At 39.8% G+C, this 17,536-nt stretch overlaps 1 protein-coding gene across 1 annotated transcript; it reads right to left on the bottom strand.

The window, feature by feature from the left end:
* Positions 1-9,575: 9,575 nt before the first annotated feature.
* Positions 9,576-13,289, bottom strand: LOC311126490 (NLR family CARD domain-containing protein 3-like; the record flags this gene model as incomplete). Its single annotated transcript, XM_084200493.1, has 5 exons — positions 13,090-13,289; positions 12,663-12,747; positions 12,305-12,533; positions 10,057-11,851; positions 9,576-9,765 (listed from the first exon to the last, which is right to left on the bottom strand). Exons 1-5 carry the CDS (start codon positions 13,155-13,157, stop codon positions 9,576-9,578), a joined length of 2,367 nt encoding a protein of 788 aa, XP_084056619.1. The 5' UTR covers positions 13,158-13,289.
* Between the last annotated feature and the right edge of the window lie 4,247 nt (positions 13,290-17,536).

Raw genomic sequence — 17,536 nt, 5'->3', positions numbered from 1 at the left:
GTTTTACCCTTTCAGAAATTAAAGTACTTTATGTATCTAGTATTAAAGTAGTCAACAGTTTAGTATTGGGTTCCATGTTCCTTGCCTGCAGTGATTACATCAAGCTTGTGACTACAAACTTGTTGAATGCATTTTCTGTTAGTTGCTAACATGATTTTAATAATCATGAATGAACCGTAAATAATGATGTATGAGAAAGTTTCAGAGGGACAAAGATCATCCCCCCCCCCCCCCCCCCCAGATTACAGGACGATGATACTCTATATCTGAAAATATTATAAAATACACTGCCACTCTATTTTCACCACCTAAGAATAGTAGTGTGGTTTTAATATGATTTGACTCTTTGCAGGCTGTCAGGCTGTCTAGTCACAGAGGAAGGCTGTGCTTCGCTGGTCTCAGCTCTGAGTTCAAACCCCTCACACCTGAGAGAGCTGGACCTGAGCTACAATCACCCAGGAGACTCAGGAGTCAGACTGCTCTCTGCTGGACTGGAGGATCCACACTGCAGACTGGAGAAACTCAAGTATGTAGAGGGTTTATGTCAATGTTCATATCAGACATGTTGGAGTTATCAGGCTAGTTAAGACAAACATTCTGACCACCACTTGGACTAAGTTATATAAAGACTGTGTGTGTGTGTGTGTGTGGGTCCAGTGTGTGTGTGTCCAGTGTGTGTGTTTGTGTGTGTTGGTGTATGTGTGTTTTGGTGTGTGTTGGTGTGTATGTGGGTCCAGTGTGTGGGTCCAGTGTGTGATCAGTATCAGTACACACACTGGACACACACTGGAAACACACACACACACACACACACACTGGACACACACACACACTGGACACACACACACACACACACACTAGACAAACAAACACACACTAGACAAACACACACACACACACACTGGACCCACACACACAAACACACACACACACACACACACACACTGGACACACTCAAACGCTAGACACACACACACACACACTGGACACACACAAACACTGGACACATACAAACACAAATACTAGACGCACACACACACACACACGCTGGACACACACACTGGACACACACACACACACACACACACACACACACACTGGACACACACACACACACTGGACACACACACACTACACACACACACAAACACACACACACACACACACACATAGACACGTAGACTGGACACACACACACACACACTGGACACACACACACACACAAACACACACACTGGACACACACACGCACACACACACACACTGGAAACACACACAGACACACTGAACACACACACACACATACACTCACACACTGGACACATACACACTAGACACACACACACTCACTGGACACACACACACACACACTGAACACACACACACACTGGACACACACACTAGACACACACACGGAGAAACTTACCCTGGACACAAACACACACACAGGACACACACACACACACACACACACACACACACACACACACACACATACACACACACACACACACACTGGACACACACACTACACACACACACACACACACATACACACACATACACATAGACACGTACACTGGACACACACGGACACACACACTGGACACACACACACACACAAACACACACACTGGACACACACACGCACACACACACACACTGGAAACACACACAGACACACTGAACACACACACACACATACACTCACACACTGGACACATACACACTAGACACACACACACTCACTGGACACACACACACACACACTGAACACACACACACACTGGACACACACACTAGACACACACACAGAGAAACTTACCCTGGACACAAACACACACACAGGACACACACACACGCACACACACAAGCACAAACTGGCCACACACAATAGACAAACACACACACACAATAGATATACACACACGCAGACACACTGGACACACACACACTCACTGGACACACACACATTGGACACACACACTAGACACACACACACGCACACACTAGAAACACACACACACTAGACACACACACACACACACACACTGGACACACACACACACTGGACACACACACACACTGGACACACACACACACTGGACACACACACACATTGGACAGACACACACACTGGACACACACACACACACACTCGACACACACTGGACAAGCATTCTTACCACCGCTTGGACAAAGTTATATAATGACTGTGTGTGTGTGTGTGTGTGTGTGTGTGTGTGTGTGTGTGTGTGTGTGTGTGTGTGTGGGTCCAGTTTGTGTGTTTGTCCAGTATGTGTACTATTTGACACATACACACACACACACTGGACCCCCACACAAAAACACACACACAAACACTGGACACACACACACTGGACACACACACACACACACACACACACTGGACACACACACAAAAACACACACACAAACACTGGACACACACACACACACACAGGACCCATGCACTGGACACACACACACACACACACACAGTCTTTATCTAACTTAGTCCAAGTGGTGGTCAGAATGTTTGTCTTAACTAGCCTGATAATTCCAACATGTCTGATATGAACATTGACATAAACCCTCTACATACTTGAGTTTCTCCAGTCTGCAGTGTGGATCCTCCAGTCCAGCAGAGAGCAGTCTGACTCCTGAGTCTCCTGGGTGATTGTAGCTCAGGACCAGCTCTCTCAGGTGTGAGGGGTTTGACTTCAGAGCTGAGACCAGAGAAGCACAGCCTTCCTCTGTGACTAGACAGCCTGACAGCCTGCAAAGAGTCAAATCATATTAAAACCACACTGCTATTTTTTTAGTAGTGAAAATAGTGGCAGTATATTTTTTCAACATTTTCAGATATATCAGTGTCCTGAAACCTGACATATATATACATAAATTAATGTATCATTATTAACAATAACAAATGATCGAAGTATTGCTTGTAGATAGAAAAATGTATATTACAAATATTTGAGTAGACTGACCAGAGCAGTTTAAAAAGCAGTATCAGTCAAAAGACAGACAGTGAGGTATCAGATTTAGATTGTATTGAGTATACAGTCCACACCATATCTAGTTTGACAGTGAAGCTAACATTTTAAATGTGGCTCTATACTCCAGCATTGTTTCATATGAGGTGACAGTATATAATATCACCTTTTATTTGAGGGTATTTTAATACATATCTGTTTCACCGTTTAGAAATGAAAGCACTTTATGTATCTAGTCCCCCTATTTGAAGAAGTCATAAGTATTCTGACCAATTCACTTATAGTGTATTAAAGTAGTCAAAAGTTGAGTATTTGGTTGTAAACTCGTTGGTTGCATTTGCAGTTTGTTTTGGTTGTGTTTTGGGTTATGTTTTGTCCAATAGTAACTGAATGGTGGATGATGTCTGGAGTAATTTTCTGTCTAAGTGAGTAGATAACATGTTTCTAAACACAACTAACTGAATCCTGATGATGCCATGATTAAGAAAAATCTTGAATGAATCATGAATAATAATGAGTGAGAAAGTTACAGAGGCTACAACAAAACATGCTAACCTCTCACCATTACCAATAACAGAGGGGGTATGATCCTTGTTCCTCTGTAACTTTCTCATTCATCATCATTCACGATTCATTCATGATTATTCATAATCATGGTAGCATCCACATGAATGTAGAAGTGTTCAGAAACATCTTCTATTCTTACTGACAATACAAGTGAAGTGACTCCAAAATGACAGGACATTATTCACCATTCAGTTTCTATTGGGAAAAACATCATCCAAAACACAACCAAGACAAACTGCAAATGTATTCAACAAGTTTGTAGATTCACAAGCTTGATGTAATCACTGCAGGTAAGGAATATGGGACCAAATACTAAACTTAAGACTACTTTAATACAATATAAGTGAATATGTCCAAATTATTACGACTTTTTCAAATGGGAGAACTAGATACATAAAGTGCTTTCATTTCTAAACAGTAACACAGATATGTATGAAAATATCCTCAAATAAAAGGTGACATTATGTACTGTCACCTAATATGAATCATTTGATCTCAAATCAGACCAACTACAGGAATACTGACCTCAGAGTCTCCAGTTTACAGTGGGGATTCCTCAGTCCAGCAGAGAGCAGCTTCACTCCTGAATCCTTCAGGTCATTGTTACTCAGATCCAGCTCTCTCAGGTGTGAGGGGTTTGACCTCAGAGCTGAGACCAGAGAAGCACAGCCTTCCTCTGTGACTAGACAGCCTGACAGCCTGCAAAGAGTCAAATCATATTAAAACCACACTGCTATTCTTTGGTGGTGAAAATAGAGTGGCAATATATTTTTTCAACATATTCAGATATATCAATGTCCTGAAACCTGCCATATATATTAATAAATTAATGAATGTTTCATTATTAGAAATGATCATATATTGATTGTAGAGAGAAACATGTATAGTACAAATATTTGAGTAGACTGACCAGAGCAGTTTAAAAAGCAGTATCAGTCAAAAGACAGACAGTGAGGTATCAGATTTAGATTGTATTGAGTATACAGTCCACACCATATCTATTTTGACAAAGATAGCATTTTAAATGTGGCTCTATACTCCAGCATTTTGGATTTGAGATCAAATGTTTCATATGAGGTGACAGTATATAATGTCACCTTTTATTTTAGGGTATTTTAATACATATCTGTTTCACCGTTTCGAAATGAAAGCACTTTATGTATCTAGTCCCCCACTTTTGAAGAAGTCATAAGTATTTTGATAAATTCACTCATAGTGTTTTAAAGTAGTCAAAAGTTTAGTATTTGGTCCGATATTCCTTGAACACAATGACTACATCAAGCTTGTGACTCAAACTCGTTGGTTGCATTTGCAGTTTGTTTTGGTTGTGTTTTGGGTTATGTTTTGCCCGATAGTAACTAAATGGTGGATGATGACTGGAGTAATTTTCTGTCTAAGTGAGTAGATAACATGTTTCTAAACACTACTAAATTAATCCTGATGATGACATGATTAATAAAAATCATGAATGAATCATGAAAAATAATGAGTGAGAAAGTTACAGAGGCTACAACAAAACATGCTAACCTCTCACCATTACCAATAACAGAGGGGGTATGATCCTTGTGCCTCTGTAACTTTCTCATTCATCATCATTCACGATTCATTCATGATTATTCATAATCATGGTAGCATCCACATGAATGTAGAAGTGTTCAGAAACATCTTCTATTCTTACTGACAATACAAGTGAAGTGACTCCAAAATGACAGGACATTATTCACCATTCAGTTTCTATTGGGAAAAATATCATCTAAAACACAACCAAAACAAACTGCAAATGTATTCAACAAGTTTGTAGATTCACAAGCTTGATGTAATCACTGCAGGTAAGGAATATGGGACCAAATACTAAACTTAAGACTACTTTAATACAATATAAGTGAATATGTCCAAATAATTACGACTTTTTCAAATGGGAGAACTAGATACATAAAGTGCTTTCATTTCTAAACAGTAACACAGATATGTATGAAAATATCCTCAAATAAAAGGTGACATTATGTACTGTCACCTAATATGAATCATTTGATCTCAAATCAGACCAACTACAGGAATACTGACCTCAGAGTCTCCAGTTTACAGTGGGGATTCCCCAGTCCAGCAGAGAGCAGCTTCACTCCTGAATCCTTCAGGTCATTGTTACTCAGATCCAGCTCTCTCAGGTGTGAGGGGTTTGACCTCAGAGCTGAGACCAGAGAAGCACAGCCTTCCTCTGTGACTAGACAGCCTGACAGCCTGCAAAGAGTCAAATCATATTAAAACCACACTGCTATTCTTTGGTGGTGAAAATAGAGTGGCAATATATTTTTTCAACATATTCAGATATATCAGTGTCCTGAAACCTGCCATATCTATTAATAAATTAATGAATGTTTCATTATTAGAAATGATCATATATTGATTGTAGAGAGAAACATGTATAGTACAAATATTTGAACAAGTTCAACAAGTTTGTAGAATCACAAGCTTGATGTAATCACTGCAGGCAAAGAATATTGGACCAAACACTAAACTTTTGACTAAATTAATTTGTCTAAATAATTATGACTTTTTCAAATGGGAGAACTACATAATAAAGTACTTTCATTTCTAAACGGTAAAATATACAGTGAGGGAAAAAAGTATTTGATCCCCTGCTGATTTTGTACGTTTGCCCACTGACAAAGACATGATCAGTCTATAATTTTAATGGTAGGTTTATTTGAACAGTGAGAGACAGAATAACAACAAAACAATCCTGAAAAACGCATGTCAAAAATGTTATAAATTGATTTGCATTTTAATGAGGGAAATAAGTATTTGACCCCTCTGCAAAACATGACTTAGTACTTGGTGGCAAAACCCTTGTTGGCAATCACAGAGGTCAGACGTTTCTTGTAGTTGGCCACCAGGTTTGCACACATCTCATGAGGGATTTTGTTCCACTCCTCTTTGCAGATCTTCTCCAAGTCATTAAGGTTTCGAGGATGACGTTTGGCAACTCAAACCTTCAGCTCCCTCCACAGATTTTCTATAGGATTAAGGTCTGGAGACTGGCTAGGCCACTCCAGGACCTTAATGTGCTTCTTCTTGAGCCACTCCTTTGTTTCCTTGGCCGTGTCTTTTGGGTCATTGTCATGCTGGAATACCCATCCACGACCCATTTTCAATGCCCTGGCCGAGGGAAGGAGGTTCTCACTCAAGATTTGATGGTACATGGCCCCGTCCATCGTCCCTTTGATGCGGTGAAGTTGTCCTGGCCCCTTAGCAGAAAAACACCCCCAAAGCATAATGTTTCCACCTCCATGTTTGACGGTGGGGATGGTGTTCTTGGGGTCATAGGCAGCATTCCTCCTCCTCCAAACACGGCGAGTTGAGTTGATGCCAAAGAGCTCGATTTTGGTCTCATCTGACCACAACACTTTCACACAGTTCTCCTCTGAATCATTCAGATGTTCATTGGCAAACTTCAGACAGGCCTGTATATGTGCTTTCTTGAGCAGGGGGACTTTGCGGGCGCTGCAGGATTTCAGTCCTTCACGGCGTAGTGTGTTACCAATTGTTTTCTTGGTGACTATGGTCCCAGCTGCCTTGAGATCATTGACAAGATCCTCCCGTGTAGTTCTGGGCTGATTCCTCACCGTTCTCATGATCATTGCAACTCCACGAGGTGAGATCTTGCATGGAGCCCCAGGCCAAGGGAGAATGACAGTTATTTTGTGTTTCTTCCATTTGCGAATAATCGCACCAACTGTTGTCACCTTCTCACCAAGCTGCTTGGTGATGGTCTTGTAGCCCATTCCAGCCTTGTGTAGGTCTACAATCTTGTCCCTGACATCCTTGGAGAGCTCTTTGGTCTTGGCCATGGTGGAGAGTTTGGAATCTGATTGATTGATTGCTTCTGTGGACAGGTGTCTTTTATACAGGTACCAAACTGAGATTAGGAGCACTCCCTTTAAGAGTGTGCTCCTAATCTCAGCTCGTTACCTGTATAAAAGACACCTGGGAGCCAGAAATCTTTCTGATTGAGAGGGTGAAATACTTTTTTCCCTCATTAAAATGCAAATCAATTTATAACATTTTTGACATGCGTTTTTCTGGATTTTTTTGTTGTTATTCTGTCTCTCACTGTTCAAATAAACCTACCATTAAAATTATAGACTGATCACTTCTTTGTCAGTGGGCAAATGTAGAAAATCAGCAGGGGATCAAATGCTTTTTTCCCTACCTGTAAATGTATGAAAATCTTTTTAAAAAAGGTGACATTCTGTACTGTTGCATAATATGAAACATTGTATCTAAAAACCAAATTTAAAACGGTAAGCTTCACTGTCCAAACACATATGGTGTGGACTATGTGTGCCTGGTAAACACATGTGGATCTGGTGAACAGTTATCACTTGTTGACCAACTACAGGAATACTGACCTCAGAGTCTCCAGTTTACAGTGGGGATCCTCCAGTCCAGCAGAGAGCAGCTTCACTCCTGAATCCTTCAGGACATTGTTACTCAGATCCAGCTCTCTCAGGTGTGAGGGGTTTGACTTCAGAGCTGACACCAGAGAAGCACAGCCTTCCTCTGTGACTAGACAGCCTGACAGCCTGCAAAGAGTAAAATAATATTAAAACCACACTGCTATTCTTTGGTGGGGAAAATAGTGGCAGTATATTTTTCTACATATTAAGATATATCAGTGTCATGAAACCTGCCATATCTATTCATAAATTAATGTATCATTATTAGAAATGACAAATTATCAAAATATTGCTTGTAGAGAGAAACATGTATAGTACAAATATTTGAGTAGACTGACCAGAGCAGTTTAAAAAGCAGTATCAGTCAAAAGACAGACAGTGAGGTATCAGATTTAGATTGTATTGAGTATACAGTCCACACCATATATATTTTGACAGTGAAGATAACATTTTAAATATGGCTCTATATTCCAGCATTTTGGATTTGAGATCAAATGTTTCATATGAGGTGACAGTATATAATGTCACCTTTTATTTGAGGGTATTTTCATACATATCTGTTTCACTGTTCAGAAAAATAAAAGCACTTTATGTATCTAGTCCCCCTATTTGAAAAAGTATTTTGACCAATTCACTTACAGTGTATTAAAGTAGTCAAAAGTTTAGTATTTGGTTGTAAACTCGTTGGTTGCATTTGCAGTGTGTTTTGGTTGTGTTTTGGGTTATGTTTTGCCCGATAGTAACTGAATGGTGGATGATGACTGGAGTAATTTCTGTCTAAGTGAGTAGATAACATGTTTCTAAACACTACTAAATGAATCCTCCTGATGATGACATGATTAAGAAAAATCATGAATGAATCATGAATAATAATGAGTGAGAAAGTTACAGAGGCTACAACAAAACATGCTAACCTCTCACCATTACCAATAACAGAGGGGGTATGATCCTTGTTCCTCTGTAACTTTCTCATTCATCATCATTCACGATTCATTCATGATTATTCATAATCATGGTAGCATCCACATGAATGTAGAAGTGTTCAGAAACATCTTCTATTCTTACTGACAATACAAGTGAAGTGACTCCAAAATGACAGGACATTATTCACCATTCAGTTTCTATTGGGAAAAACATCATCCAAAACACAACTAAAACAAACTGCAAATGTATTCAACAAGTTTGTAGAATCACAAGCTTGATGTAATCACTGTGGGTAAGGAATATGGGACCAAATACTAAACTTATGACTACTTTAATACAATATAAGTGAATATGTCCCAATTATTACGACTTTTTCAAATGGGAGAACTAGATACGTAAAGTGCTTTCATATATAAACAGTAAAACAGATATGTATGAATACCTTTAAATAAAAGGTGACATTCCGTACTGTTGCCTAATATGAAACATTCTATCTCAAATCCAAAATGCTGGAGCATAGCACCAAATTTAAAACTGTAAGCTTCACTGTCCAAACACATATGGTGTGGACTATGTGTGTCTGGTATACACATGTGGATCTAGGGAACAGTTATCACTTGTTGACCAACTACAGGAATACTGACCTCAGAGTCTCCAGTTTACAGTGGGGATCCTCCAGTCCAGCAGAGAGATGCTTCACTCCTGAATCCTTCAGGTCATTGTTACTCAGATCCAGCTCTCTCAGGTGTGAGGGGTTTGACTTCAGAGCTGAGACCAGAGAAGCACAGCCTTCCTCTGTGACTAGACAGCCTGACAGCCTGACAAAGAGATCATCATGATTTCACAAACACACTGTTAATTTAACCAGTAGTGTAGAAGGACAATGGCAGATGCATTTGGTTTATTCTCTTAAACAACATATAGATTCATCTTCCGTCTCCTAGAATTGTATAGTCATATTGTTGTACTAATATGAACATCATTGCATTGATTCAGTAAGTTATTCAATGTAATATTATATATTATATACATATTATAATACATATATTTCTCTAAATTTCATATTTATTCCTGATGATTAGTTCTTATATGTCATTTGTTGTACTCACAGAGCAGCTCTGGAGGCTTTGACCACTGGCAGCAGCCTCAGAAGACTTTCCTCTGATCTGGAGTATTTCTTCAGGTCAAACACATCCAGCTCATTTTCTGAAGTCAGCAACACAAAGACCAGAGCTGACCACTGTGCAGGTGACAGTTCTTCTTCTGAGAGACTTCCTGATCTCAGGTAGCTTTGGATCTCCTCCACTAGAGAATGGTCATTCAGTTCATTCAGACAGTGGAACAGATTGATGCACCTCTCTGGAGAGGGATTCTCCCTGATCTTCTCCTTGATGTACTTGACTGTTTCTTCATGGCTCTGTGAGCTGCTTCTTGTCTTTGTCAGTAGACCTCGTAAGAGCTTCTGATTGGACTCCAGTGAGAGGCCCAGAAGGAAGCGGAGGAAAAGGTCCAGGTTTCCTGTCTCACTTTGTAAGGCTTTATCAACAGCACTCTTGTAGACAGTAACTTTACGGTTGTGTCTGATCCTCACAGAAAAGTTCCTGGACGTTGATTGAGATTCATCCATTAGATTCTCATTGTTGTTGATGAATGAGAGGAACACATATACAGCAGCCAGAAACTCCTGAATGCTCAGATGCACGAAGCAGTACACCTTGTCCTGGTACAGCCCACATTCCTCTTTAAAGAGATGTGTGCACAATCCTGAGTACACTGAGGCATCTTTGACATCAATGCCAGCCTTTTTCAGGTCTTTTTCATAGAAAATCAGATTGCCGTCAACAAGCTGTTGAAAAGCCAGTTTTCCCAGTGACAGAATGCTCTCTTTATTCCAGTGTGGACCTGTCTCTTCTTTCCCAAGATATTTTTCATTCTTCTGTTTGGTATGAAACTCCACAAGGTGTGAGTACATCTCAGTCAGTGTCTTGGGCATCTCTTCTGTCTTGTCTGTACTCAACATGTGTTCAAGGACTGTTGCAGAAATCCAACAGAAGACTGGAATGTGGCACATGATGTGGAGGCTCCTTGATGTCTTTATGTGTGAGATGATTCTGTTGGCCAGGTCCTGATCACTGAATCTCTTCCTGAAGTACTCCTCCTTCTGTGGGTCATTGAACCCTCGTACCTCTGTCACCTGGTCAACACACACTGAAGGGATCTTATTGGCTGCTGCAGCTCGGGTAGTTATCCAGAGGAGAGCAGAGGGAAGCAGATTTCCCTTGATGAGATTTGTCAGCAGAACATCCACTGAGGTTGACTCTGTGACGTCACAACAAATCTTGTTCTTCTGGAAGTCTAGGGGCAGTCGGCACTCATCCAGACCATCAAAGATGAACAGAAGTTTGTACTTGTCGTAGTTGGAGATTCTTGATTCTTTGGTTTCCTTTGAGAAGTGATTGAGAAGTTCAATGAAAGTGTGTTTTTCCCCTTTCATCAAATGCAGCTCCCGAAAAGGGAATGAAAATACAAATTGGACATCCTGATTTGCTTTTCCTTCAGCCCAGTCCAGAATGAACTTCTGCACAGAGACTGTTTTTCCAATGCCAGCGACTCCCTTTGTCAGCACAGTTCTGATAAGTTTGTCTTGTCCAGTTAAGGGTCTGAATATGTCGTTACATTTGACTGCAGTCTCTGGTCTTGCTTGTTTCCTGGTTGTTGTCTCAATCTGTCTCAGCTCATGTTCATTATTGACCTCTCCTGTTCCACCCTCTGTGATGTAGAGCTCTGTGTAGATGTTATTGAGAAGTGTTGGGTTTCCTTGTTTAGCGATCCCCTCAAATACACATTGAAACTTCTTCTTTAGATTAGATTTGAGTTCACGTTGGCAAATCACAGCAAGCTCATCTGAATGAAGAAATAACACAGAGGATATTAATATTATGTCTGTTTTAATGGCTACACTATTGTAAGAATGTTTTATAAAGTTTAAATTGTAATAATTTATTCTCTTAACTGTCTGTATAAATCTGTAAATGTTTTCATAATGCATTACAGACTGGTGTGACTGATTATATTATTATTGGTATTATTGATGGTATAATTCAATCTCTCTCTCTCTCTCTCTCTCTCTCTCTCTCTCTCTCTCTCTCTCTCTCTCTCTCTCTCTCTCTCTCTCTCTCTCTCTCTCTCTCTCTCTCTCTCTCTCTCCTGTCTAAATTAATCAACACAACACACCCCTGCTGCTACTTGTTAAGGCTGCTACAATATCATTGAGTTACACAGCTACTTTAGCTGTACTTTAGCTACAGCTTTTAAATGTTCTAAAACAGCTTTCAACATGAGGCAGACAACTCTTACTTTTCTCCAGTGTGTCAGCAAGCTCCTTCTGGTTCATTTTCCTCAGGACGTGCAGTGTGATCTTCAGAGCCCCCTCTCTGGCACTGCTCTCCTGCTTCTCATCTTCAGCATCCACCACTTCCTTATCCTGCTTCTGACTCTCAAAGCCTTCTGGGAGTTCTGGACTAAGAATCCTCTTGAACATCTTCAGCTTGTTCTTCACAAATGTCATAATATTCTCTTCAAGCAACTGAAATAAATCAAGTAAATAAGTTAAGCAAGAGACTAAATGCTTTCTCATTAACACATGAATGAATGATTGACAGATCAACTTTACTTGAGGTAAACAAAAACAAATGTACATAACAGGACCACATACACTGAATATGGAGGCCAGGTCTGTTTGATGACTCTGGGAAGACTGACCACTGAGAATCTCTGACTCTGATCTCTCCTGTTGCTTTCTGTGGACAAAACATGAGATTACATCTCCTCATCCAGGGAGTGCACACCACACACACACACACACACACACACACACACACACACACACACACACACACACACACACACACACACACACACACACACACACACACACACACACACACACACACACACACACACACACACACAGGGAGGGAATGTTGTGTTAGTTTAATATTGTTTCAGGACTATGAAAATGGAAAAAAGGATTAGCCTATGGATTATGAAAACAACAAAAATAAATGGTAAAATGGGAGAGGAGAAATGACTAGAGACAGTGTTGTTTAACTCACTGACCATGACCCATGAGTTCTTCTTACCTTTGTTCAGTAGAAAAGTATCCCTCTCTAAACGTTATAGGTAGATACATAGACTTGTCACTCTTCATGGACACACAGCTGGGTACAGGGGAGGCTGGTCTCTCCTGCTTGATTGGACTTCAACACAACAGAGACAAACATTACATCTCTCATCTACTCTGAGCTCAGATGGGGAAACAAGAGTTTCATTCCAAAACGCTATATATCCATTTTCAGAAATGTTGGTCAATTAGCTTTTATTGCTTAAATCAATTATTAAACCTTTATAAATGTGTCTAAAGTGTGAAATTGTGTTTTTTACATTGGATAAAAGTATAGACTCAGCTAGAAAAAGGTATATCATACACTACAGTTGAGGAACAATGGGAAAGTAATTCTGCTTTGAAAGATGATAAACTTGTAACCTCAATTTTGAGAAAATGGCCTTTAAATGTTTTGGTTCACCTACTGGAGAGCTCTTCTTTATCTACAGTGGTGTTACTTTGGCAGATAATGTCACCCATCTAAATAAATAGTATATATATATATATATATATATAGTTAACTAAATGTATGGTGTTTTTGGTTTATGTCAGTTTCATTGTTTGTTATGCTATAAATGGTTATTTTATGGTTGTAAGTGGTAAAATGAACTAGAAAATGTCATATTTTGCAATTTCTGAGTAATTACTACTTTAGTTAGGATATTCTTTATTCAGTAGTACTGCAGTTGCTAAATAATTCCAATAGATGGTAGCATAAGACCACAAATTACATTTCAGAAGGTTAGTTTAGTTTTCTCCCTGGATACACCACCACTCCCCCTCACAGGAAAACTCCTGCACACACTTTTTACTGTCCCTTTCCACACTGCTAACGCAAGAGGAACGACTGAAAAAGCATTTAACACATTACTGTGAAATAATATAATGATGATTCATGTTTATTATTAACTGTTTTTATGCTCATGTTTTGAAATTATACTTCATTACTATAACGATTATCAATAAGCCTGAACATTAATTTAGTCACCTCTGGTTGAGAAAAACATATTTTCCTAGTACATTCATTGTCAGATTCATCAACCAGCAGCGAGCACTCTGCCTTCTAGCACAATTGAGGGGCATGTTGAGGTACATTTGCTAACCGGGAGGGTTGCATGATGTAATTTATTGGCCGGCTGGAAGACGCACTCTTGTCTTATCTATTCCGAGGTTGTTTAATCATAATATTAGATATTTAATAACGAATGTATACTATGGTTGAGGTTGGAGCATCTGACTAGTGATTATTTACCAGGGGTTCAACACCTGCTATAGTCACTATTTAATTGCTCTTCCAAAAGTATCACAGGCCTAAAACGAGATATATAGCTAACTAAAGTAATGAGTGACCATTTTAGAAAATCATGGGACACATAGTATTTGGTTGCATGCTATTTTATGTCAATCATATTGCTGCTTGTAGCCTATAACTGATGCTTCGTGGTCTTATGCTCCCATCTATTGGAAATATTTAATATAATAATCTTGAAAAAGAAAAGAGTTACATGCGTTTTGTTTAGATCTCTTTTTTTCTGACAAAAAATGTTTAATGTTTAATGTCTTCGACTGCTCACAACAACATGTACTCAGGTGAACAGTGTGCGCGCTCACCAAGTAGCCGTAACCTTGTTAATAATAAGTTACCTGAGGTAAACCTACGGGTTAACGCTCAACAAGTAGCCGTAACCTTGTTAATAATAAGTTACCTGAGGTAAACCTACAGGGTTAACGCTCACCAAGTAGCCGTAACCTTGTTAATAATAAGTTACCTGAGGTAAACCTACAGGGTTAACGCTCACCAATTAGTCGTAACCTAGTTAATAATAAGTTACCTGAGGTAAACCTACAGGGTTAACGCTCACCAAGTAGCCATAACCTTGTTAATAATAAGTTACCTGAGGTAAACCTACAGGGTTAACGCTCACCAAGTAACCGTAACCTTGTTAATAATAAGTTACCTGAGGTAAACCTAAAGGGTTAACGATCACCATGTCATATTGCTGCTTGTAGCCTATAACTGATGCTTCGTGGTCTTATGCTCCCATCTATTGGAAATATTTAATATAATAATCTTGAAAAAGAAAACAGTTACATGCGTTTTGTTTAGATCTCTTTTTTTCTGACACAAAATGTTTAATGTTTAATGTCTTCGACTGCTCACAACAACATGTACTCAGGTGAACAGTGAGCGCACTCACCAAGTAGCCGTAACCTTAACCTTGTTAATAATAAGTTACCTGAGGTAAACCTACAGGGTTAACGCTCACCAAGTAGCCGTAACCTTGTTAATAATAAGTTACCTGAGGTAAACCTACAGGGTTAACGCTCACCAAGTAGCCGTAACCTTTTTAATAATAAGTTACCTGAGATAAACCTACAGGGTTAACGCTCACCAAGTAGCCGTAACCTTGTTAATAATAAGTTACCTGAGGTAAACCTACAGGGTTAACGCTCACCAAGTAGCCGTAACCTTGTTAATAATAAGTTACCGGAGGTAAACCTACAGGGTTAACGCAGGCAGGTCTCATTGATAACAATAGTGAAGCTGGCATTGTGACGCAGAACAATGGGCTGGGAATAGAACGTTCTGAAGGCGAGTCGGTGTCACAGAGCTCAATAGAACTAATAGGAGCTGGTAGGGTGAAAAATGTCCGAGCATAAGGCCTGTTTTTTCGCGATTACTTCATAACCAGGGACAGAAGGTAATATTATGAAACTGGGCTCCATGGCGGATGCAATGAACTAATTTTATCAGAAATAAACGTTGAAAAAAATGTAACTTGAGGCGCCCCAAAAATAATATTCAAAAAGTTCAGTCCTTGGACACAGAGGGGTTAAACACTAAAGTTACCGTCCATCTAGTGAAGAGGAGAACCGGACAGAGGGATGGTAGGTAGCCAGCATCCGTCAACGAGAGAGGGAGAAGCCCTCCACGGTATTTAACAGGTGGAAGAAACAACCAGGGAGCTCCATCGGTCCACAAGAAATGCAGGCAGCCGGTGATGATGTAGTGGTAGCTAGGATAACTAGGATGCTGCTGTACCGACTAGCTTGGCTAACTAGCAGGTCGTTCGTCTGTCCCTCGAGGATGATGACGAATCCGGTGAACCACACAATTAAACAAGAATAGCGAGTGAAAAGGATCTGGCTACACTCATACTGTCACTGACCATTACGCAAAAAAGCAAATTGAACAATAAACTTCGGCGTCTCAACACTGTAACTAACTCCGTCGTTGTTCCCCAACATCACCTCAGTCCACTCAGCGCGTAACTGGACAATATGCTTGGCACCAAACCGTACGTGGACGCGGACATGAGCAGAGCCACACAATAAACTAAACTCAGTCTTTACAGTGGCTTACTTTAGTAATATTATTTTATTTATTTTTATATGTAAAACAAACATTCAAAGTTATTTTATAACAATATTTTGAGATCTGGGCCCATATCCACAAAGTATCTCAGAGTAGAAAATTGGTCGTATAAGTGCTGAGAATTAAGACATTTTACTCTTATGGGTATAAATGAATGCATCGCATTTTGTCTTCGGTTTGGCAGATTAACTCATGCTTATTTCTGAAGATAAACTCAGGTTTTCGCCCAGCGGCTAAGGAGTTGGAGCTGTGGCAGGAGTTGGACCTATGGCAGAAAGGTGGCTGGTTCGAATCACGGGCCGGGCGCTGGAAAAAACGGGCGGGTTTGATCTGACCACTGGAGGGCTACTGGGTTCACATCCTCAAAACATTCACCTTTCGTTGATCAGAACTCTAGAGGTTCTTCTTCACTGAACCCAAAAATATATCTAACTTTTAGTGGTTCCATATATTAAGGAAGTGATAGAAGCCTTTTTGGTTCTATAAGGAACCTTATTTTCTAAGTGTATAATAAACACGTTTTTCTTTTGATTATTTAATTACCTACATCATGTTATTTCAAGTTATCCCTTTGGTGCGCAACATCACGTTGTTAAAAAATAATCCTAAATTGGCCATGGCTATAAATTGGGCAATTGAAGGCATCTAGGGGGAAATATGTGTTCGATGAAAATGAACATTGTATGCAAAGTTGTAGGCAACATTATTGACAAGGGACCCTGATGCCTACGATGCCAAAGCTATTTAGAGTTGTTAAACGGGTGTGAAGAGTGTGTTGGTATAACGGTAATATTGTCAAAATTCCGCTTGTAACAACCATCAGAATTGGTTAAAGAAATATGCATTCCATTATATTAGGCAATAATGAAGAGTAGGCTAAGTGTTTGTGTCCTGAAAATGTTATGAAATGTCTTCCATTGCAACGAGTCCAGTCAGGGTGCTGCAGAACCCCTGCAGTACCTCCGCTGACCCCGGATTGAGAACTCCTGATTTAGCAGATGCTCTTATCCAGAGTGATTTACAGTAAGTGCATTCATCTTAAGATAGC

This window comes from Coregonus lavaretus (assembly GCF_964263955.1).
Source record: "Coregonus lavaretus genome assembly, contig: HAP1_SCAFFOLD_287, whole genome shotgun sequence".
Classification (NCBI taxonomy): Eukaryota; Metazoa; Chordata; class Actinopteri; order Salmoniformes; family Salmonidae; genus Coregonus; species Coregonus lavaretus.
This window is presented reverse-complemented; position numbering and strand designations above follow the sequence as displayed.